Source organism: Podarcis erhardii, assembly GCF_964252035.2.
Source record: "Podarcis erhardii genome assembly, chromosome: 2".
In the NCBI taxonomy this organism is placed as follows: Eukaryota; Metazoa; Chordata; class Lepidosauria; order Squamata; family Lacertidae; genus Podarcis; species Podarcis erhardii.
In genome coordinates this window covers 5936306-5960314 of record NC_138498.1, presented here as the reverse complement: position 1 = coordinate 5960314, position 24009 = coordinate 5936306, and the positions used below count along the sequence as shown (strand labels likewise).

Sequence of the window (24009 nt, the reverse complement as noted above, 5' to 3'; positions counted from 1 at the left end):
CTGCAAACAGGATGCTGGGACTTTTGGCTTGGTCTGGCAAAGGAGTTCTTACTCATATAGTAACCAGAACTATTCAGAAGTGGTCAGCAGAGGGAGCCTTACTGACACAATGCTCCCGTAATATTATTTAATAGAAATGTGGATATCCCGCCCCTCCCACTCCCATGGTCTCTGAGGCAGCTCACAACAAAGCCTGAATTGCTGCTCTTCTCACTGAAGTCTCCTCTGGACAGGATTTCCAGCTTTCCCCACCAGCCCCAATAGTGCCTCCCCCCCAAAAAAACCCATTTGCCAGGAAAAACTGGCAGCAAGTAACAATTTCAAAGCAGTTGGTGGAAAGCTTTTCCTCCACCAGAAATGACTCCCAACAATTGGCAAAAAATAAAAATAAAAATAAATAAATGGTGATGGTGGCACAGGAATGAGTCAGCAACAATCCTCACTCCGATCCAGGTGTTCCAGCTGCTGGGTCTTAAAAATATCCCATCATCTCCTCGTGGGCTGTGTCACAGCTGCCCCCACATTGAGAAAATGCTAGCTATCAACAGCAGGGCTGCCATGCTTGAGGGAAAAGAACTCCTTTTTTTTTTTTCTTAAATTGCTACCCAGAAATTCAGCAGCTGTTCAAAGTGCTGGCACTGTGTTCTTAAGGTTCAAATGCCCCCAAGAGCAGGATAGATGGGTTTGCCTCCTTCTAAACATTTGTCCCTTATCCTTAAGGAGAATCTTCAAGATGGTCCTAGTTAGGGTGTCCTTACATTTGAAGCTCAGCAGGAGGCTATCAGATCAGGTGGGAACTCTTTCTTAAGGAAGGCTTGTTTGGACACTACTCCCTTCCAACTTTTAACAAACCAACCCCAAAACATCATCTCTTTTTAGCAGGGCTTTTAGATGCAGAAACGATGGGTGCTAGTGTGGAGTGAATCTTGCTGTTCAATGTTGCTGCTTGTTTTGTAAGGTTTGCTGTTTTGTTGATTTTTAACTGTTTTAACTTTGCATGGGATATATACTTTTTTTGTTAGAACTCCTGTGACTAAGCCGCTCGGCATAGATTATATTATTACAGACCTATTGAACCTCTCCTAAGGAAGTAGACTTCCAAGGTTAAATCCTGGCAACCATGAGCCTGGGATGGGGGTCTTGTTCTTCGCATGACAGTGTAAGTCAGGCAGGCCCCCTGGCGGGGTCCCCGGCCAGCTTATCCCCCCAAGGCTGGGGGCAAGCTTACCAGGCTGCACCCTCGACCTCTGCATGGGCCTGCCAGCAACCTTAACCATAGTCAAAATAGGTCATGCCATCACCACTCTCACCTGAATACGGTCAGGGACACCAGTGCTGTCCATACGGCTAGAGACATTCACCGTGTTGCCCCAAATGTCATACTGTGGCTTTCGGGCGCCAATCACCCCAGCCACTACTGGCCCAATATTTAGCCCTGTGGAAGAAAAGGGAAGAAGGGATACAAAAAGGAAAATCAGTCAAAACTGAGCAGCCAAGCCACTTGCCTTAAGGACACCCAATCTCTCCCCCCAGTGTGGAACACCCACCCACCCTTCCCAGGCTCCACTGACCAATTTTCATTTGGAAGTTATTGAATGAGTGTTCGTTGATATATTTCATCTGCTCCATGAGCCGCATTGCGTAGTCTGCCAGCGCTGTAATATGGGAGCGCCCCTCGCGGTCATACGTGCTGTCATTCAGCCCTGAAGCCGCCATGTAGGTACTGCCAATCGTCTTTATCTTCTCCAGCTGCCTGAATGGCTCATCACTGATAATCTACAGAAAGAAGCAATGGAAGGTAATTTCTACGAATGCTGAGAGAGTCTCCTTTCATCAAAATTGCACATCTGTTTTAAAACACATACAGCTCCCAAGTTAAAACAGTTCAACGCATTGTCAGAGAGTTACGACCTCTCCTAGACAACGACAGTTCTCTTTCCCAAGCTCTGGGAGGAAGACTTTTCATTGCCTACAGACAGCCGCCCAATCTTAAACAACTCCTCACCCACAATAATACAGCAAGCAGACTTAACATGGACACTGGTACCAGAGCCTGCAATAAACCCAGATGCCAACTTTGCTGCCACATACACCCAGACAACACCATCACTGGACCTAACAACATCAAACACACCAACTCAGGACTATTTAATTGCTCATCTTCTAACATTGTGTATGCTATCAAATGCCAACAGTGCCCTTCAGCTCTCTATATTGGACAAACAGGCCAAACCCTATGCCAAAGGATAAACGGACATAAATCTGACATCAGGAATCACAAGACAGAGAAACCAGTAGGAGAACACTTCAATCTCCCAGGACATTCTATACAAGATCTCAAAGTAGCTGTCATATTACAAAAGAATTTCAGAAATAGACTGGAAAGAGAAGTTGCTGAATTACAACTTAGTACCAAACTTAAAACCATGGAGATACCTGGTCTGAATAGAGACATTGGATTCTTATCTGATTATACATGATGTAGCTATTTTTAGCCATCTCACCCCTCGCTTTTTCCTGTAAGACCAATTGCAGTTGTTAACAGTCGTCAACAGGTTTACCACACCTATCAGCCAATCACCCATTCCCACCACCCTTCTGAGTAAAACCCCTCCCCACCCTCTCACTGTATATAAAGGTCTGGTGACTTCTCTTTCAGTGTCACAGCTGTCAACGTTTCCCTTTTTTTAAGGGAAATTCCCTTATTCCGAATAGGATTCCTCGCAAGAAAAGGGAAAAGTTGACAGCTATGTTCAGTGTATCTGAAGAAGTGTGCATGCACATGAAAGCTCATACCAAGAACAAACTTAGTTGGTCTCTAAGGTGTTACTGGACAATTTTTTTATATATATTTCTACTGTTTTAAAACCTTCCACGGCCACTGCTGCACTTCTCCTGAGCGGCAGAGATTTTGCCTTGGTTCTCAAAAGTCTCTCCTATTTCTGCTCTGTACTCGTGCAAATGCCCGGCACTAGGTGAGAGCCGTCCTCAGAAGAATGCCATGCAGAGAGCGCCAACCTCACCCTGGCACAGGGCCCCCTAGTGGGCACAGAGCCAGATCCGGATTAAGACCCCTAGAGGCCCTATGCAGCTCAGAAAAGATTATGGTGACGCCCCCTGTGTAATTCACAATAAAAACAATACTAAACCACAAAACAGTAAGGAAGACTAACCAATATCAAATATCCATTCACGTGGCACTTTCAAAACTGAAGTCACAAACAATAAACATGTCCTCCTCCAGCATCTTTTTTTGGGGGGGGGGGGGAGGGGGAACCTACTCATCTTTCAACCTCTGCCAATCTTTGGTACCTCCCTTTTTCCAACCCAATGCAGACAAAAGACACGCGGTTACCTCATCGAAGTCAGCAATTATCTCATTGAGGAGCCGCAAACATTCAACGCCTTCATTGTTGGCTTCCAGCTCCACGTAGAACTCTGAGAAGTTACTGATCGAGGCAAACATGACGGCGACACATTCACACGACTGGTGGTACAACTCGTCGTTGAGGCGCTCGCGGGCCAGGAAGTGAGCGGCCACATCTTTGGGCAAGATGTTGTGCAACAGCCGACGGTTGTAGGCCTGAAGCTCCTCCATCTCCTCTTTCTCACCTGTAGCCTGGGAGAGTCGCAAAGGGAGGAAATGAAGAGGGTACCAATTATCCAAGACGTGCGATTTCATTAAGCCTTTTGAACTTCCACTGTTGAAGGTACTGGCCCTCCAGATGTTCTTGGGATTCCAACTCCCAGAAGCCTTAGCAAACAAGGCTGGTGGTCAGGGATGACAGGAGTTGGGAGTCCCAACATCTGGAGGGCCACAGTTTTGCCCAGCCTGCACCACACACACCAGGCACAAATTCTGCAACCTGTAGAAGTTCTGTACATCCAGCAGGACTGCACATATCTGCATAATTTATTCTTTCCTGCTAGTCACAGAGAGGGGGAAAGAGCAATGTTTGGGACTAAAACTTACTACTACTAACAAAAGATCTTGCGCAATCCACTCTTCAGTTTCAGGTTTCATCACTTGTTGCACTGTCAGTAGCCATAATCTTTTTTTTTTTATAAAGATTTTTATCAAAATTTTAAAGGTTACATAAGTACTAAAAAAAATAACAACAGAAAAACACCCAATTAAACCAAAAAAGAAAGCAATACATAAAAACAAGTCACATCCAAGAAAAAAAGATAAAAAATGGTCAGTAGCCATAATCTTAAACCACAGAAGCTTACACCCCTAGTCAAGAGACGCAGTACCAGTCACTCTCCTTCCTACCATTTATTTATTTAACTTGTATATGCTTTATTTTTAGATGAATCTCAGAGACATTTACGTCTTCATTCAACACAAAAATACAACAAAATACACAACAAAATGCAACATTGTGTGTGTGTGTGTGTGCATTTTTATATAATCACATTAATATTACATAAAAGGATCCTCACGCGAAATAATACAATTCAGGAATTCAAGAACCATGCTGTCATTACACTCTCCTTGCACCCATCACATCACTCCATCCTCTCAATTCTCACTCCAGTGAAACCCTCAACAACCCATAATTACGTATGAATCCAACAGGTGAAAGCCAACCCTCCCCCAATCATTTCATCTCCATCTCTCACCTTTGGGGCTATACAAACACCTTCTCCCTCTATCTCCCCTGGGGAGATCAAGTTCTCCCTCTCACTCTGGGGTAGAAGGGTCTCTGGACACAGCCACCCACAGGCTTGACTCTCACACCCTCAGAGGGAACATCCCAGTCAATCAAACAAAAATAAAGCAAATGTCCCTTAAAATAACTTTGAATTTACAAAAGCACCAAACTAAGTCCTTTAGTTCAGAGCCAATTAAAGAAGGCATGGCAAAGAGCTGAGTAAACAGCAAGAACTAACAGCATCCTTTGGAATTCACTGGCACCATGAGATCTCCAGAGTCATCCCAGCCTTGGCAGAAACCTCAAACTCTCCACTACCTGTTGTTTCCAGAGAAAGTCCAGCCGGGCCGTAGACTCCACCTGCTGGGCATGCAGGTAGAGTGCCAAAGCAAAGAGCAGCAGGATGACAGGTGTCATGTACTGTAGGGCCACTTTCCCCTCGGCAGAACTAGGAGAAAAGAGAGTAAAGGCAAGCTGTTATCTTTCTGCGCTCCTGTGCCCAATACAGCCCTGACACAACCCGTTTGCTCTGCCTGCTGCCACAGCCTAGGGAAGCCCCCTGCTCTTTAAAAACCAAACTCAGCCCATTCTCCCTCTCTGTCCCTTATGCTTGGAGTACCTTCCTGCCATGACACCAAGGGGACAACCCAAATGCACTGTCATTACATGGTTGTTATCTGGCTTGGGTACTACATGCAGAAGGTGGAATATAAATCGAAAAGGGGAAAAATTAAACCACCGTTGTTACTCCGTAAAGTTCATCACTTCCACAAAGCATTTGGCATTTCCCTTTAGCTGCCATCCCAAGCTGAAATAAAAGCTGTTATTTGTGACTCCAGTTTTAAAATTTTTTTATTTGTGGTACACAGTTACGTCTTGTTTTTATTTAGCTTTCCTTAGGAAGCTTTGGGTTGTAGCCAAGTTATTCCTACTCAGAGCAGACTTGACTACCTTGGGTCCATTAATTTCAATGGGTCTACTCCAAGTATAAGTTGGATAAAACCTTTCACCGAATAATGCATTTTCATTCAAATCACTCAGAGATTGTTATATTAAGTAGTACACAAAATCCATATATAATTTGCTTAAATTTCATTTCACCTCAACGATTTATGTATATATATCACTTAAACCTAACTACATACAGTGGTGCTTCGCAAGACGAAAAGAATCCGTTTCGCAAGTCTCTTCGTCTTGCGGTTTGTTCGTCTTGCGAAGCAAGCCCTTTGACAGCTTAGCGGATTAGCGCTATTAGCGGCTTAGCAGATCAGCTGATAAGCGGCTTAGCGGATCAGCTAATAAGCGGCTTAGCGGATCAGCTGATAAGCGGCTTAGCGGCTTAGAAAAAGGGGGGGGGAGGAAAAAACCCCGCAGGAACTCGCAAGACATTTTCATCTTGCGAAGCAAGCCCATAGGAAATTCGTTTTGCGAAGCACCTCCAAAACGGAAAACCCTTTCGTCTAGCGGGTTTTCCGTCTTGTGAGGCATTCGTCTTGCGGGGCACCACTGTATACAGTGGTACCTCGGGTTACATACGCTTCAGGTTACAGACTCCGCTCACCCAGAAATAGTACCTCAGGTTAAGAACTTTGCTTCAGGATGAGAACAGAAATCGCACGGCAGCAGCTCAGTGGCAGCGGGAGGCCCCATTAGCTAAAGTGGTGCTTCAGGTTAAGAACAGTTTCAGGTTAAGAACGGACCTCCGAAACGAATTAAGTACGTAACCAGAGGTACCACTGTAACTGCATTTGCTTATCGGTATATTTGTCCCTTGCTATCATTGCTTCACCATTGCTAGGTTCTCTCCTCTCCCCTCACGTCTAAACGTGGACAGTAAGCTCCTCAGGGCAGGTACCTATATAGTGCTTCTGTCACATTGTTACTGATATAGCACCACAATATATAAACGAAACAGCACAATCTGATGCTTGCAAATCCAAAAGACTTCTAAAAACCAGAATCTACCACTGTCCCAAAGCCTAAAAAACAGCCTTTGGACAGTTTCCCCCAAACTAGTACCCTCCAGATATCGTTCGACTGCAACTCCCATCAGTATGGCTTATTGTCAGGAAAGGTGGGAGTTGTAGTCCAACAACATCTGGAGATGTCACCTGTACCTCCTTGCTGTACACTTAACTTTTCCAAAGCTTTGGTAATACCTTCACCAAACCTCTAGGTAGCCTTTATAACCACAACCCTCCATTCCCTACAACCACATCAAAATTGGCTCCATTTCTGGTTCCAACTCACCAATCTTGACTACTCTGGGTCTCATTGAAGGCTGGCCTGTTGTGAGAAGGGGGAGAGAAGAATTTTTATAGCGAGAGGCCCAAGTCACCCAATACCAACACCCCAAGCCACCTCCCACAATGCAAGGCAAATGAGATTGAGGGTGAGTTAGACATGGGGAAATGGGCTGGGGGACAATGAAGATTCTGGTAGTAGATGATGCACCTGAATTCTGCCCCAAGCATCTTGCAATGGGAAGAGACTGAGTAGCCTCCTCCTTAGTTTAACACCCATGTCCAGATAGAATGGATCACAATTAGAGGTTTCTGAAGCTTTACAGAACACCGCAGGCTCAGCGTGGTTTCCTTTTTCTCTGCTCCCCAAATTTAGCTGTTTACAAATCATGTTTGCCTATGCCTGGTTTATTTTTTGTAAACCACTTCTAAGTTTTTTTACAATCCAGAGGTATATAAATTTTGTTTAATAAAAATATGCAACATTAAGTTACAGTTGTTTCCTTTCTTTCACTTCTTAGCTAACAGAGCTGCTTCCATATATAATTTGAAGCAAATTATTTTCTCAGAGGAAGGGATGTTCTTACTCCTTTCACCCAGAAATAGATTTTTCTGCTTTAAAACTCCCCCCCTCCTGAGGAAGCTGTTCTCTCCTCTTCCTGGGTGGGGAAAAAGATGTGGGCACCCAAGGTGGGGGGGAGGTGAGCACAGAAAATACAGAAGCAGTTTGCCCAGTGATGGCTTGATGGCTTTTTCCCCCACACATGGTAGAAATATGAACAAGTCAAGAAATATTCAGGAAGAATGGGTTCAAGTTCATTCTGAAAGAATTTTTGGATACAAAGTCCCACTGCATCCGGTCATATTCTTGCTGGATTATTCGGAAGGGTCAGTGAAGGAAGAACATAAGGATATAATTTATTGCTGGCTAGCAGCTGCTACGATCTTACATGCAGCTAAAAGGAGAATGGTTACAGCTCCTGACGATTAAAGAACAGCACAGTAAGATACAGGATTATGCAGTAGCGGCAAAATGAACTTATTATATAATATTGTAATTGTAGATGACATATGTTAAAATGGAATAAGTCTGTCAATTATTGTAGGGCATATTGTTTTATCTTCCAGTGCCAATTATGGATTTTCTATGTTGTGAGCTGGCTGGGTTTTTGTTTTTAAGTGGGAAAAGTGCCAAAGGAATAAGAAGCCCCTCTCATGAGATTATGCATGAATGAGAACCTTTGGGAATCCACAATTCAGCTGATATCTGAAGGGCCACATAACCACCACCTCTGGTGTAAAGTGACAGTGCTAGATCATCTTTGTTTCTGGTGTTATTTGCTATTGTGGTGGTTTGTAGCTGGGCCCATTTTCTCTCGGTTACTCATGGCTGTTTGGAAAAGTTATATTTGAGGGCAACATGGAAGAAAACAAGTGCAGGGTGAAAGCTGGAAGACCCTTCCCAATTTAAATCACCCAGACAACTTCAAGGCCCAGAGCTGAAGGTTTGAGATTTTTCCAGTCCCAGAGGAGAGGGGGGATTCTTACAGGGCATTAGCAGCCACCATCAGGTCGTAGTTGTTGAACAACACCCCCTGGGGGCCCTCGGCCACGGCCAGGTACACCACCTCCATCCCTATCAGCAACGCCAGCTTCCCAAGGCTATTGATGTGCAGGAAAACAGAGGAAGCCAGTAGACTCAGCAACACCGAGTATGTGAAGTACTGCAGGGAGGAAAGGATAGAGATGTCAGAACGCCCCTTACAACAACTAAACGTGCTCCCCAAAGCCCACACTCATTCCCTTGAGACAAGCGTGACCTCTCCTTCTCCCCACTCTTAAGTTGGATAGTGTTTGCTGCCAAAAGATTTTTTTAAAGGAGAGATTAGATAAGTTCAAGGAGGATGGTTCTACCAACAACCACTATCCACGGACAAGCAACCAGGGTAGATCATCGCCCTCGTGCCTTGCTTGTGGAGTTCCCATAGGCACCTGGGTTGTGTGAAACAGGATAGTCAATTGACCTTTGGTCTGATCCAGCAGGATCCTTTTGGGTTACATTCTCCTCGTGTCTTCACAGATATGCCACCCGCCTCAGATTTTGCACCTGAGCAACCTTCAAGGCCCAGTCAGAGCCACAAACCCACAAGATATCAACGCACTCTGTGGGAGCAAGGATGTAAAGGAAGGGAGGAGAGACCATCCTTGGACTTAGAGGTAAATGCTGACCCCAGGCCCAGTGACTGAACCCCCAAGTCCCACCCACAACTCTTCACACCTCATGCAACCCCCCCCCCCGATCTTTCAGAAATACACGTACCTCAGGGAAACTGCAGCTAGAAGCACCATTCCCCTGGCAGGGCAGAGTGTCTGATGCCAACGAGTAGTTGAGGGCATGTAGGTGGCAGGGCCCCACGGCGGCTGGAGTAATGTTGAGAAACCCGGCAGCACAGTCTTGGAGGCGGAGCCGGCTGCAAGCAAACTGGGTTGAGGGGGGAAAAATGGCCGACTATGTAGGGCTGACAGGGAACTCAATGCTGCTCTTGTTTGCTCTGGACTTGCCCGATCCCACCCAATGCCAGAGACTTAGGGCAACCAGGATAATGGAGAGCCAATATCTGGGCTCTGGGGCCGGAGACAGACAAAGGGTTCTTCGGAGAGTTGAAGGTTCGGAGAGGGTTGGAAGTGGGACTGCTGCTCATAATGTATATTTTCTTCCCACTTTTGCCCACTGGTAAATACAATTTTGCACTGTTCCAAACACCTGCTTGATCCGGGGAAACAGCAGGACATGAGAAGTATGTGCATAACTCCCCCAAAGCACTTTAGTGTCTCTCTCTCTCTCTCTCTCTCTCTCTCTCTCTCTCTCGTGTGTATCTCCAGCCTAGAGCATCCTTTGTGCTCTTTCCTGACTCCCATATTGCCTTGGTTCTCAACTGTCCCCACACCAGTCAAGGCCTCACTACAAGACCTGCCCACCTCTCCCAACCCTCATACCATGTTGACAAAAGCAGAGATGAAGACCAGCAGGATGGCAGCAACACCAGTAATTGTGCTGTTCATTCGGGACTGAATAATCTTGCGGGAGACACGCTGCAAGGCGGCTGGAAAAGGCTGTAGGGAGTCACGAGAGGTCGTATGAGATGGGGGGGCCACCACCACACACCCTGTTATGCCCAAGAGGCTAGAACAAAGGACGGCTCCAGGAAAGTGGACGCCTTGACTGCCCCCTCACCTGCACCAGCCTGGTTACACCAGAATCAGGTGTTAAGCATTCCAACCCACAGCAGGTTCTGAACCCAGGCGAAAACAGGTGGGGATTTAGCTTGCGCACTTAGGGGCAGAGCTCCTGCTTGGTATGTAGAAGGTCCCAGGCCTACTCCCTGGCATGACCAGTTGAACAGACCAGGTTTGAGAGACCTTAGAGAGCAGTTGCCAGCCAGGGCAGCACCGGGAGAACAAAAAGTCTGGCTTGGTATAGAAGTTAGCTTCCTGAGTTCTGACTGGTCTGAGGAGGAAACTGCAGGGAGATTAGCCAGAAAGCCTCTTAGCTACAGTAGGCCAGAGGTGGTCAGAAGATACTCTCAGATCCATGTAAAACCTTCCAGACCCAACTTGTTCATTGGCCTGAACAACTAAGGGACCCTCCTCCTCCTGGCTGCTGACTTGCTTTGCCTTTCCTCACCCTTAAATGGACAGGAGCCTGACACCAGGGCAGCAGGGCACATCAAGGGCTTAAGGGGCAAGGGGGTGACGCTGTGGCAAAAACCCAGGAGCTGCACATGGAACCAGACTGAACCCACACACTGCACCCTCAAAAGGCATAAGGGGTGTTCCCAGGCAGGGTCCAAGGGCTGGCAGAGGGAAGGTCAGGGAGTCCTTGGGATAGTCATGAGTCACAAAGACATTGGGTCCCAATGAAGAGAAAATCACTCACGCCAAGGCAGGAGTAGATGGCACAGACAAAAAGGATGGTGGCCAGGATGACAAAGATGCTGATGTAGGCGCCAAGCATCAGAGGGGAGCTGTGGGGAGACAAGGCAGAATCAGCCCCACCAGTCAGGAGAACACCATAACGCGTGTAGCTTTCCACCACTCATCAAATGTTGGTGGACTCCAACTCCCACCAGTCCCTGTCAATGTGGCCAATGGTCAGGGATGACAGAATTGTGGTCCCAACAAGATCCAGGCCCCAGGTGCAGGGAAGGCAGAAGTACTGCGTAAGTTAACAATATTGTGCATATTGTTGGAAGACAGAATGTTAAATTTAAAAAATTTAAAATAGTGTATTGTGTGGGTTTTCCACTTGTGGTGACCCCTGACTCCCAAGACCAGTTTGGCTGTGTTGGTAAGTCACTTCTCCTCCTCTTTTTACTTAAGAATCAGCCTCAAAGCAAAAACCTCCACAACCACAGACTGTGCTCTCCCCACTTCCCCATTTACCCCTCCTTCGCTCAGTGATATCCCCAAATTAGCCATTTAATCAGTCTAGCGTATCGCCTTTTCTCACAATGTTGTCACGTGGCATCTGCCGACCCCTTCTGCATCAGGTGTGTAACACAGGCGAGAGGGGGAACTTGGGTGTCGTGGTTCAAAGTGTAAATATACTCGCAGGTAGACAGCACATCTATGCTCCCTAATAACTGCAACTGAAATTCTTCCCTCCTCTTCCCCTAAAACATTTGTGGCAGCAAATAATTTTACTGACTGGAATCCAGGCAGAGTTGGCTAAATATATGAGGGATATCCTGGGTTATCCAATTGGAAATTGAAACCCATTGGTTCAAGCAGCGTTCCTCCACACTTGTGGACAAGGAGATGGAGTTGAGAGAAGGATTGTGGTTTAGTGGTATGACACCTGCTTTGCATTCAGGATGTCCCGGACTCAATCCCTGGTGTCTCCAGGCAGGGATCGGAAAGACTCCCGTCTGAAATCTCGAAGAGCTTCCACCAGCTGGTGCTGACAATAATGAGCAAGAAGGGGGCAATAGCTGGAATTGGTAGAAAGCAGCTTCCTAAGACTCTGAGGTTCCCCCAGCCCAATTTCTTCCACAGTGTCAGGGTGTGCCTGGATTGGGAATCAGCGGCTTGAGGGTCCTGTGCATCTGTTGGTGGCACATGATGGCAAGTAGTGCATAATAAGCCTTTAAGAGAACTAGGTGTGCTTAGGACCAGTACGTTTCCGAGCACAATTCAAAGTGTTGGTGTTGACCTTTAAAGCCCTAAACGGCCTCGGCCCAGTATACCTGAAGGAGCGTCTCCACCCCCATTGTTCTGCCCAGATGCTGAGGTCCAGGGCCGAGGGCCTTCTGGCGGTTCCCTCATTGCAAGAAGCAAAGCTACAGGGAACCAGGCAGAGGGCCTTCTCGGTAGTGGCACCTGCCCTGTGGAACGCCCTCCCATCAGATGTCAAAGAGACAAAAAACTACAGTGGTGCCCCGCAAGACGAATGCCTCGCAAGATGCAAAACCCACTAGACGAAAGGGTTTTCCGTTTTGGAGGTGCTTCGCAAAACGAATTTCCTATGGGCTTGTTTCGCAAGACGAAAATGTCTTGCGAGTTCGTGCGGATTTTTTTCCTTTCCCCCCTTTTTCTAAGCCGCTAAGCCGCTTATCAGCTGATCCGCTAAGCCGCTTATCAGCTGATCCGCTAAGCCGCTAAGCCGCTTAACAGCTGATCCGCTAAGCTGCTTCACAAGACGAAAAAACCGCAAGACGAAGAGACTCGCGGAACGGATTCTTTTCGTCTTGCGAGGCACCACTGTACCTGACATTCAGAAGACATCTTAAGGCAGCCTTGCTCAGGGAAGTTTTTAATGTGTGACATCTTAGTGTATTTTTGGTCTTTGTGGAAGCCGCCCAGAGTGGCTGGGGAACAAATAATAAATTATTATTATTATTATGCATCTGTACGTGCTACCTTACCTCACCTATGGCTACCATATGCAGCGATGGAGAAGTGTAGGATGCAGATCCACTGCACATACTGGGATCCTGTGAAGTGTGTGCCTTCACTGCGTGTGCACATGAAGGCACACACATGGGCATGAATGCATATGTACCACGTTTGCAGAAAGAGTACATGACCAACGTACTCTTGCATATGTGTCACTCACTGCGGGAAGATGACAATCTGGATGCAGCAAATGAAGCAGAAGACAAGCACGGTGCAAGCCACGTAGCCGCCAAAGCGGGTGTCCACCTTTTTGGAATACTGCAGAGTAGAAAGAGAAGAGAAAGGGAAGTTACCAGCGGGGAGTGGGGGGTGGTTCTGCCTGAACTGGAACAAAGAAGTGTGGGATTCCCATGCCCAGATTGAAAGCTGAAAACTCCAGAAGCAAATGGGAAGGTACCTTCTTCTCCAACTCTGGCTTCTGGAAAGTGAGCAGGAAGCGCTTGACATGGTCCTTGCGCAGCTGGTCAATGCTTCGAGCATCAATGGCTCTGCCCAGAAACTCATCAACTTCATCTTCAGGGTTCAGGGCCTCCTGCGTGCTTCGGCTGCAAGAGGCAGATGTCTCAGTTTTATGACTAGTTGTGGAGGCATCAAGTGTCAGTAGAGCAAGCCTTGCCGGCGAAGTCCCTCCCCCCATATTCATCTCGCCACTCGTTGCACAATCAGCTCCCAGACTCTAACTGGCACAGCCTCCCTGCCCGCTGCTAGGGTCCCAAGAGCGAGGCAAGATACTCACTTGTCTTTGCTGGAATCATCAATACCCTGAGAAAGGAGAGGGAGACACAGAGAGGAAACAGATATTTATATTTATTCATAAAAGTATTTTTGTACCACCTTATCTTAAAATACTAGGGTGGTTTGCAACACCAAAATATTAAGAGCCATTAAAAACAATTCAAAAAATCATCCAAGTGACTGGCTAATTAAACAGCTGCAAAAGCCTGTTGGCCTAAAAACAGTATTCAAGAGACACCAGAAAGTCAAAAGCATGGATGCCCATCAGATCTTTGCTAGAAGACTTCTCCACAGTGTGGATATCATTCAAATGTTCAAGTGTTCACAGCAGATTTTAAGAAAATTGTATACACATGCACAAAAAATGTAGAACTTGTGCTATTTTTAGAATATTAATATATATAATCATGCAATCTTTACTGTGAATGTCTAAAGTGCAGAAATGGCTAACAACTGTGAGGGAATGCTATTAGTCTTAAAATACAGTGGTACCTTGGGTTAAGTACTTAATTCGTTCCGGAGGTCCGTTCTTAACCTGAAACTGTTCTTAACCTGTTCTCATCCTGAAGCAAAGTTCTGAACCCGAGGTACTATTTCTGGGTTAGCGGAGTCTGTAACCTGAAGGGTATGTAACCTGAAGCGTATGTAACCTGAGGTACCACGGTACCTGCAATATTTATTTATTTATTTATTTATTTATTTATTTAAGAGAGCGGTGGGGAATCTCCAGTGCATTGGTCCATTAGGGGGTCCAATTAGGGCCCTGGGGTCATATCCCCCAAACCACACACACACACCTGTCAATCAGCTGGTGGGTTGGGAGGAGAGTTGTTTAAAATCCTGCTAAGTATTGCTTCACCAAAATACTGCTAATGTGGTATAGTGGTTAGAGTGCCTGGGAGACCAAATCCCCACTCAGCCATGAAACCCACTGGCTGACCTTAGGCCAGTCACCACCTCTCAGCCTAAACTGGGATAAAATGGGGAGGGGAAGAACTATCAATACCAACTTGAGTTCCTTGGAGAAAAGGTGGATAAAAATAAAATATGAATAATAGTAATAATAATAATAATAATAGACAAATATCTATGTAAAATATTAAAACAGCAGAGCATAACATACAGTTATTAAAACCACATAAGATCAGGACACAGCAGTAGCAAAAAGACCTGGGGGGAGGGAATGGTATTTATTCACCTGGTGCTGAGAAGATAAACCAAGTCAGTGCAAGGCAAATCGCTCTTGGGGAACACATTTCAAAGGCAGGGTGGAAACAGAGAGAAAGTTCCATCTTGGCTCCCCTCCCACCTCTCCTTAGATGGAGGGAGCACTTGAAAATGGGCTTCCAAAGTCACCCAAGTCATTTAGAGACCTGAAGGTCAAAACCAGAACTTTGAATCGTGCCTAGAAGCAGACAGGAAGCCAGCACAGTTGTTTTCAAAACTGGTGAGAGACAATCAAAACCCCAAATTCCCAGCCGCAATCTTCAGTATTTTAAACCACCTGAAGCTTCTAAGGGGGCTCCTCATATAGCACACTAAATACAATAATCAAAATGGGATGTTATCAGTGCATACTAAACTGCAGCTTGGAATCTCGGCCAAGGAGAAATCACATCTGGTGTACCACCCAAGGTGGCAAAAAGGATCCAGAAGCCGAGAAAGCCACTGGGTTCTCCACCAAAAGATAACGTCAGTCCGAATAGCATACAAAGACTAGAGATTTAATCCTTAACCGCAGCCAGAACAGGCTGAACCACACTTTCTTGGTCAGATAAGCCATGCATAGTAGCTCCATCCTGTCTGGATTGAGTTTCAGTTCAAGAACCTTGCCCCAAAATGGAATGTTTGTAATGTTAGGGGGGGCGGAGGAGGGAATCTTTGGGTGCCCTTTATCAGGGATGGTCATAGAATCATAGAGCTGTAAAGTTGGAAGGAACCCCAAGGGTTATCTATTCCAACCCTCTGCAATGCAGGAAAATGGTAATACCTTGATTTTCTTTAAAAGGTAGTCTTATCTCAGAAAGAGACATTTTTAGCCCCTAGACCCAGCAGATGAAACTACCCCAGGCAGATGTAATGAGCCAGGAAGGGCAAGGATTGAGCATCCAGGCAACAGGCTGCCCCCATCCCTCATAGCAACCTGTCGATGGCCTCAGGCCTCAGCGACAAAATGTGACTCAGTGGTGTTCTGAACATGATCACAGAGACGGCAGTAAAGGAGGCATTCCAGTCCGTGCAGATATGAGCAATTCTGCCTTTGAAATGATTAGCAAATAAGTCGCAGCTGGCCTCTGGGGAGTCTTTAACACCTGGATATGGGCTCAGATGGAAAAGGTCACATACCCTCCAGTGGATGGCATTGTGAGGTTACAACGGTGAGGGGGAAGTGTTGTTCCTTCACTGAATCTACTCTGTGTCAATAATGGCAATCATGAACAGTTACCTGTGTTTGGTTGGATTCGCTACTGCCAACACCATGCTAGCCAGTGCAGCAAACCAAGGAGCAAATGGATTCTTTCTAGTGGGAATGATTACCGTATTTTTCGCCCTATAGGACACACTGTCCCATAAGGCGCACCTAGTTTTTTGGGGGGGAAATAAAGGGGGAAAAATTATTTTCCCCCCCAGGCGCGGGGCTGGTGTGGGGGAGGCCCGAGCTTCCCCGGACCCCAGCCCCCAAACAGGCAGCTCTCTGCAAGTCGTGGGAGCCCAGCGCTGGCTCCCGCTGCTTGCGGAGAGGTCCGCGAAGCCTGGACGCGCTGAGCTCAGTGAAGGGAGGCTTCGGCATGCAGGCAACTCTCCGCAAGCAGCACTGACCCCTCTCGCTCTCCAGGCTTCAGCGAAAGCCTGCATTTGCCCCATAGGACGCACACACATTTCCCCTTCATTTTTGGAGAGGAAAAAGTGCGTCCTATAGGGTGAAAAATACGGTATTTCACCTGTCTGAGTCACCTCCATGTTCCACAAAGCAAAGCATTGACAAAAACACTAGCCCCAAACTGCCCAAGGCCCCTCAGGAATCCAACAGCCTCTGAAAGCAGGCCATCTTAACAGGTTCCTCTTCAACGGGATAGCCGTAATTCTAAAGTCCTGTTCAGGCACTTCAGTCAAACTCATAAGGGCCCACCCAGACTGTGTACGGGTTGAAGGAACATTGGCCCCGCCTTGCAACATCCCCAACATGCAGAGTTCTTGGTCATCATCCAGCTGAATACACTTTTAATCTCTTTCCAGTCCTGAATGTGAGAAGCCTGGGAGCAGATATGTGGGGCATTGGGGGAAAGGCTGTTGCTGGTGACCACAACACAGTTTTTTGCCCTCACGCCTTTGGCCAAGTAGGGCTTAATCTGAGCAGAAAGCGACCCAACCATAATTAGAGGAAAAGGTAAGTAATTCAGAAATTCATGTAGGGCTGAAGTGCCCCCAAACTGCTTCACTCCTAGGCCCCAAGCACAAGTCAAAGCCTAAGCCCAGAGACTTTCCTGAGGCACCAGAACCACCAACAAACCATTCCACTGTACTGAATTAGCTAAACCACAACAACAGGTGCTGGGAGCAAAGGGCACTGCCAGATCACGCAACAGCCACCAGTATCGTGGCAACCAATCAGCCATTACCAAACCATGTCAGACAATGGGCTGCCACCACTGGCAGAGTAGCTCCTTCTCCCATGCTAATGAAGCTCCTCCTAAGATGCAAAGAATGCCATGGCAACAGATGCCACACCACAAAACCCACTGAGCAACCAGTGCCATAGCAACAACCTGCAATCGAGCAATCAACAAAGTAACAGCAACCCTTCACAGTGAATGACACAAGACCACGGGTCGTCCCTTAGCAACCAGCAAACTGTGACAATATGATGAAGAAGAGCACATTAAGTGGTAGTGGTGGGTTTTTAAAAACTCTGGAATTATGCAAATTGGCTTAAAATCTTGCTCAATTCACTCTTTACACTTTTGAAATCAGGGTAGCGGCTACAAGGTTCTGCATAGAAGTTTTCTATTGCCAGAAATTGAGATAGTCTCTATGACCTATCATTTCTTAGACTAAGAAGTCTGGATAGATATTGCATTAAAAAACCAACCTCAATGCAGAGCTGACAGTGTTTAAAATCCCTAGACAACCATGTTTTATTTATGCAGGGCAAATGGGATTTTTCCAACACAGAAAAAAGGAAGGTGCAGTGAAAACAAACAACTGTTGCAATGCAAGAAGTCTCACTTTAAAAAACCCAACACTCTGGTTTTGAAACCAGGGAAAGGCAGCTTCAGTATCGGGGGATCTGCCATCTATTCTCAAGAAACGTGTCTGTGGGCTGGGAGTATATTTTGTGGCACAATCGGATCCCTTCAGATGCGGTCAGGCTCTGTGATAAAGTTATCAACATCTAACAATAAGGGCCCTCATAGCCGTTGAACAAGTGTGTAGAGACACAGCCAAGGTCATTCTGCAGAAACTCAGAATTTAAATGTCACAGAGTTTGCTTAAGCATTGGTGATCAGCTAAAAGGGTCTTGTGGGTCACACCCTGGCCATGAGAGCTGAAAACTTAGCCATCTGTATTTTCTCATTCACACATGGGCTGTGGGGGCTACAAACTTGCTTTGGTTTTGTTTAAAATAAAAGCCAAGGCTCTCAGGATTCTGCAGAAGCTGGTAGATTTCATGCTAAAGCCTCACTCAGTTCATAGACTCATAGAACTGTAGAGTTGGAAGGGACAACAAGGGTCATCTAGTCTAACCCCCTGCAATGCAGAAATATTTTGCCCAACATGACTTGAACCCACAACCCTGAGATTAAGTCTCTTATGCTCTACTGACTGAGGTATCCCAGCTATTTAAATAGGTTGTCACCTTGGCTTTTTGTGAGAATCTCTCAAAGCAAACAACATGTAGTAACTTATTTTTTTATATACAAAAAAATGCTTCCAAAGTCCTAAAGCTAGCCAGCACATCAAGATAATGGTCATAGCCATGTTAGTTTCGAAATCTCCCCCTCCCTGTCACACACAAATTGGGAACAATAGCTGCCCCAATGTGCAACAACTGTTGCTATAACAATGCTTCATGCAATTTATGAAGCAAAATAGGGCTGGGAGGAGGGAGACTTAGAAAAGCAGAGCATTGTGCCGAGGTCACAGGAAGGAAGTAAGAAAGACTCAGGGGAAGCAAGATTCCAGTTCTCCTAGAAAGACCAAGGGTGAGGCGTGCCGGCGGGTGGGAAGAAAAGGGTGAGAGAGAGATAGCTGGTGGCTGTGGCGGCTGATAGCAGGAGAATGAAACAGGGTCCAGAAGGGGACCTTCCTCCAAGACTCTCTTTGAGATGTGCTCGACACCTGCAGCAGAACGGAGGCAGTAGAGCAGACCGACTCTAAGCAAGAGGGGAAGGGACGTTTTTGAAAGCTTTTCCATAGAAGAGCACTCCATGCACAGAGAAAGTAGGTGAGGAGCTGGTCTTAAAATGGATCTCTTCTCAGCTATGCTTCTTTTATTACATGGGCAGCATACAGAAGTGACCCCATACCTTGCGTAGTCAAAATAGCACCATTCACACATAAACATACAGAAGAACCCCAGAGTTTGCCAGTATTTTTTTTTTTTTTTTTAAAAAAACAACCTTCAAAGCAGCCCAAATATGTTCAGCGGGCAGAGAATGCTGGCCAGTTGCATGTGAAGTGGGAACAGAAGAGGTCAAAAGTGGTTGGGATCCTGAACAGGAAACTCAATCCTACTACAGTGGTACCTCAGGTTACCTACGCTTCAGGTTACATACGCTTCAGGTTACATACGCTTCAGGTTACAGACTCCGCTAACCCAGAAATAGTACCTCGGGTTAAGAACTTTGCTTCAGGATGAGAACAGAAGTCGTGCTCTGGTGGCAGCAGGAGGCCCCATTAGCTAAAGTGGTGCTTCAGGTTAAGAACAGTTTCAGGTTAAGAACGGACCTCCGGAATGAATTAAGTACTTAACCTGAGGTACCACTGTATATTTTGTTGCAAGCCTCACATGTACCAGCTCTCGAGACCTCATCCTGCTCCATAGGCAGACCCAGCCTAAACTTCATATACTGGGAGGGGGGGCGGTGGGGGGGGATGTGGATGATTAACAGGGAGGGGAAGAATTACTCCTTCCAATGCTAGATCAGTAAATCCTAAACCATATGCCATGTAATAAATTTAACAATTTATGTAATTTGAGCCGCACCAAACTTGGCAACAAAGGAAATGAATCCACTGCAACTCTGCACAATTTCACTGGGTGGTATACAATACTTGTCCTACTCAAAGTAGGAGACCCACTGAAGTTAACAGCCATGAATAACAAAGGTTGGTTAATTTCAGTTGGTCTACACCGAGTAGGACCTAGCTGAATAAAACTCATAGACCTTGCCTTGCCCCTTCACAGCAGCCTCTAGTAGGAGCAATTAATTCTGCTACATCACTCCGCTGGGTGCATCTGGAGCATGTAAATACACTTCATGTATAGATAGACATGGCAGAATTCCTCACCCACTAGGAGGCCAACAGTTACATCTCTGCCTGAGTAGCAAAACCAGGTTTGCACACTGGCACCAGGGTCTTGCACAGAAATCTAGGGGGCGACCTCCTTTGAGAAGTAAGAGACCTCCTCTTACTTTTGCACATTTTCTTAACATAAAATCTGTTCAGATGAAATGGAGGCGGGAAAAGGTGTGCCCTACTTATCAGAAAGTAACTTGGGGAAACACCGGATTAAGGGCAGAAAGGGCTCAGGCTTTTGCTGCATGAATGCCCAGAAAACCTTGGGAGGTTCCCCTACCCACCGAATAAGCACACAAGCAACTCTCATTCTTTCCACCCAAGCAAGATAGTCCAGAGTAATTCAGGCACAAAATTCTTCCTAGTTAGCTGCTCACTTCACCTCTCGCTTGGGTGAGTGACTGATTGGAAACAACCTGCACTGAAACTGCCCCAGGCAAAATTCACCAGCTCAGAATGGCCGCTATCAACCCACCCACCCAACCAACAAGCCATAAAAAGAGAATCTGGACATTCTCCCGCTCCCCACAAAAGCCACCACTTCAAAAACCCCTCACACACAGAATATGGAGAAGAACTGTTCTACTTGTTTTCCACATGAAGGAACAAACTCCCCACAACTCTGCTCCTGCCTTCTGTGGTAAAACAATCCAGAGGGCTGTAATAAATGCTCTTTCACATGTGAATGTGTCCATCAGCCCTAATGCTTCAAAATAATCCTCCTAGTTCCTGAAGCAAGCACCTTCTGTCCTGATAGCTGTTGTATTTCTTAAACAGCCTAAGAAACCCAAATGCTTCAGATTTATTTGGCAAAGCCATGTAGTCCCAACGCCTTCAAATTCCGCATTGTAACTAGACATTTCTTCACCTGAGGCCAGACTTTTAAGAATCCACACTATGCCTCCACCCATTCAGTTTTCAGATAAAACAGTCAATTGTGATTCTCCAGTTGTAGAACGCTGCACTTTTTAGCTCTGCTCCACATCTGGGTCTCCAGACATTTTGGAAATCGTCCTGTTTCAGCCAACACAGAGCCAGGGTGGGTGGGTTGGGGTGACATGGTCATGGTACCCAATTCCTGCCTGCTTACACAGTCCATTGGAAGCATGAAAGAGTTTCCTTCCCTCAGCCCCTTGTTGTGCCCCCCCACCCGAGACAGCTGGGCCCCAGGTATTCAGGAACCGAGAAAGCCAATTTACTTTCTGGCATTTCTATCCTTCCTATGCTCTGAGGAGTTCCCAGTTGTGAGCACAGTTCTCCCCCTATCCCACTGTATCCTCACAACAACCATGTGAGGTAGCTTAGGCTGAGAGAAGGTGACTGACCCAGGTCACCCCATGAACTTCCTGGCTGAGTGGGGATTTGAACCCTGGTCTCTCAGTCCCTAGTCCAACACTCTTAACTGCTACTCCATACTTGCTCTTTAGTCCCTTTATACACCTAGCCTGGCACTATCAACTCTAGTCTCTTTCCAAGGTCTCGGGCAGATAGGAGAAGAAGAAGAAGAAGAAGAAGAAGAAGAAGAAGAAGAAGAAGAAGAAGAGTAGTTTGGGTTTGATATCCCGCTTTATCACTACCCTAAGGAGTCTCAAAGCGGCTAACAATCTCCTTTCCCTTCCTCCCCCACAACAAACACTCTGTGAGGTGAGTGAGGCTGAGAGACTTCAGAGAAGTGTGACTGGCCCAAGGTCACCCAGCAGCTGCAGGTGGAGGAGCGGGGAATCGAACCGGGTTCACCAGATTACGAGTCCACTGCTCTTAACCACTACACCACACTGGCATAGAGGTTTTTCTACTTGATCTGTTTAACTGGAGACGCCAGGGACTGATGCCAGGAACCATCTGCATGCAGCATATGTGCTCTACCAATGCTGTCCTACTTTAACTCCAATTCCTTCTATAACTTTTTTTTCCAAAAAAAGAAGGCTAAAAGTATTTTTGTTCTCTTGTTTGTAGGATATTTGACACCTCCTTTGTCCAATTAGCTTGTCTCTCAGGATGATTATCTCAAGGGAAAATATGATGTGCTGACACAACACATCAGATCTCCCCTATCTGCATGGTATCAATAGATTTCCTTTTAACATTGGTCAGCTAGCCTCCAAAAGGTTGACAGGGTAAATAGCTGGATCTGTGCTGGTGGTGTAGTCTACTTATCTGCCCTTCTGCTGACCTCATGGAGGGTGCTCCTAGACAGAAAGACAGCAGGCTTCATTCCACACACATATTCAAAAACACACATGGAGGAGATTCCCTATGCTTCTTCGCATCTGCTGCAACACCCAAGCAGACTCTTGGACATCTGGTGTGCTGACATCTCATTTCAAAAGCCAGTTCCTCTCCAAAGTTAAAAAGCGGTGCTACTCAATATCTCCATATGGATCTAGGCTTTTATTTATTAGAAAATTTATATCCTGCCTTTTTGAGCCAAAGCATCTTAGAATCATAGAATCATCGAGTTGGAAGAGACCACAAGGGCCATCGAGTCCAACCCCCTGCCAAGCAGGAAACACCATCAGAGCACTCCTGACATATGGTTGTCAAGCCTCTGCTTAAAGACCTCCAAAGGAGGAGACTCCACCACACTCCTTGGCAGCAAATTCCACTGTCGAACAGCTCTTACTGTCAGGAAGTTCTTCCTAATGTTTAGGTGGAATCTTCTTTTTGTAGTTTGGAACCATTGCTCTGTGTCCGCTTCTCTGGAGCAGCAGAAAACAACCTTTCTCCCTCCTCTATGTGACATCCTTTTATATATTTGAACATGGCTATCATATCACCCCTTAACACAGTGGTTAACAACAACAACCCAAATAAATATAATTCAAGAGGGGGCTTAATTTTTTAAAAAATAATAATAATCAAGAATTAATCAATCAATCAAGTTAGCAGCAATAAACAATGACCAAAAGCTAGCAGAAGGTGGGAGATTCTCTTCCAACTTTGAGGGCAGCCTGGGATGGCACAGCCTAAATCAATAACAGCAGCAAAAATTAACAGAGATCAGGGAAAGCGTGAATATCCCTTGGGAGGGACTTCCAGAGTTTGGATTCCACCACCAAGGAGGTCGTACCCCAAGTAATTCTGCCCTCAATTTACTTCAAATGGAAAAAGGGTTCAGGAAGAACAGGGTCTCCAAGGAAGTTCTTGTAACGTGGGTAGGTTCACGTTGAGCTGAGAGGGAGGTAGAGGAGGACCTTCCACATTATATACAGTGGTACCTCGCAAGACGAAATTAATTCGTTCTGCGAGTTTTTTCATCTTGCGATTTTTTTCGTCTTGCGAAGCACCGATTTTGGAAAAGCTTCAAAAATACCAAAGTCTTCAAAAACCTCAAAAAAGGCTACCACACCACGTGCTATGAGTTGCTCCTCGAAGTCAAGTCGCAACTGCACCCCCTGAATGCACGGTTTTAAGAAAAAGGAAACAAACTTGCAAGACAAAGGAAACAAACTTGCAAGACGTTTTCGTCTTGCGAAGCAAGCCCATAGGGAAATCTGTCTTGCGAAGCAACTCAAAAAACGAAAAACTCTTTTGTCTTGCGAGTTTTTCGTCTTACGAGGCATTCGTCTTGCGAGGTACCACTGTATATATTTATGCCATCCTCGTGATCTTAGAAAAATTACGTGAGCAGATTCAGCCCAAAGCCTCCAACTGGCTCATGCCACAAGGAAAAGAGAAAAACAGCCTGCTTGTTGAGCATCAAATATATTATCTGTACATCACATAAAGGGTGGGGACATTATTTGCTTTCTCAGCTGCTAGGATCAGTAACAGCCTGGTTCTCATGGATGCAATTTGCTGCAAGTGGGGTAAAACTGTAACTCTGGCATGTGACACGTTCGGTTTTATGGCTGGCAATCCAACTGTACTGGAAGCAACTTTATGGTTATGGCCTA

At 46.1% G+C, this 24009-nt stretch overlaps 1 protein-coding gene across 3 annotated transcripts in view; it reads right to left on the bottom strand.

Annotated features, from left to right (window-relative positions):
• The window catches only part of ADCY6 (adenylate cyclase 6), a 48823-nt gene that overhangs the window by 4087 nt on the left and 20727 nt on the right, over positions 1–24009 (bottom strand). For all 3 annotated transcript variants that reach the window (XM_081844331.1, XM_081844333.1, XM_081844332.1), the window contains 12 exons: positions 13593–13618; positions 13254–13401; positions 13017–13114; positions 10839–10926; positions 9899–10015; positions 9222–9383; positions 8450–8625; positions 6909–6944; positions 4977–5106; positions 3356–3619; positions 1572–1776; positions 1311–1435 (listed from right to left, as the gene is read on the bottom strand). In XM_081844331.1, coding sequence (XP_081700457.1) covers positions 1311–1435; positions 1572–1776; positions 3356–3619; positions 4977–5106; positions 6909–6944; positions 8450–8625; positions 9222–9383; positions 9899–10015; positions 10839–10926; positions 13017–13114; positions 13254–13401; positions 13593–13618 — 1575 coding nt within the window. The remainder of the gene's footprint in view (positions 1–1310; positions 1436–1571; positions 1777–3355; positions 3620–4976; positions 5107–6908; positions 6945–8449; positions 8626–9221; positions 9384–9898; positions 10016–10838; positions 10927–13016; positions 13115–13253; positions 13402–13592; positions 13619–24009) is intronic.